At 42.6% G+C, this 678-nt stretch overlaps 1 protein-coding gene across 6 annotated transcripts in view; it reads left to right on the forward strand.

Moving 5' to 3' along the window:
- Positions 1-32: 32 nt before the first annotated feature.
- Positions 33-678, forward strand: part of LOC103396196 (transferrin receptor protein 1-like) — an 11,858-nt gene continuing 11,212 nt past the window's right edge. For all 6 annotated transcript variants that reach the window (XR_003053034.1, XM_025066063.1, XM_025066062.1 and 3 more), the window contains exons 1-2: positions 33-253; positions 367-592. Coding sequence is in view for 5 of the 6 variants with exons in the window: in XM_025066063.1 (XP_024921831.1) it covers positions 60-253; positions 367-592 (420 nt within the window). In the remaining variant the exon portion in view is untranslated. The remainder of the gene's footprint in view (positions 254-366; positions 593-678) is intronic.

Consider the following 678-nt stretch of genomic DNA (forward strand, 5'->3'; position numbering starts at 1 on the left):
AAAAAAAACGTTTCTAGGATTTCTTTTATCTCTTACATATTCTTGATCTTGCAGGATTCATGATTGCCTACAAGATGTATAGTATGGGTCAGGCTACCAGTTATCCTCTGGCTGTCACTCCGACGGTGTATGATATTAAGGGAAACGCCGATACTCCCCATGAGTATGGTGCCCCGCCTATGGTTAACTGGCAGGATGTTATAAACCTGATGGCTCAGAAAAGCAAGTCTGCAAATCTAGAAGATACCTTCAGGTAAATCTAACACTCTCATCGTCTTTCATACGGCTTCTATAAATTATTTGAAAATGTTGCCGCATTGAATCAATAGCTCTTAATCTTTTTGCTCGCTCTTATTTTTTTTGCAGTGCCTTTCGGAAGGAAAGCCACCGTGCTGGCTCTTACGGCGACGAAACGCTCAGGGACGAGGTTTTGAAAAGGTTCAACCTGTATGGACTTAAGACCTGGATGGATAAGCAGTATGTCAAGATTCAGGACCCCCCAGCTTCTGGCTACAACCGATTTGTTTTCAAGCGTGACGCCGAGCAGCAACCAACAGGATTCCTCTCCTACAGTGCTAATGGAACTGTAACGGTAATATACCTGCCACATTTTTTTTTTTTTTTTCCAAAAAAAAAAAACCCCCCAAAGGCCCTTTTTTTATTTGGGTTGACCGTGGG

Source organism: Cynoglossus semilaevis, chromosome 20 (assembly GCF_000523025.1).
Source record: "Cynoglossus semilaevis isolate Cse_v1.0 chromosome 20, Cse_v1.0, whole genome shotgun sequence".
Lineage (NCBI taxonomy): Eukaryota > Metazoa > Chordata > Actinopteri > Pleuronectiformes > Cynoglossidae > Cynoglossus > Cynoglossus semilaevis.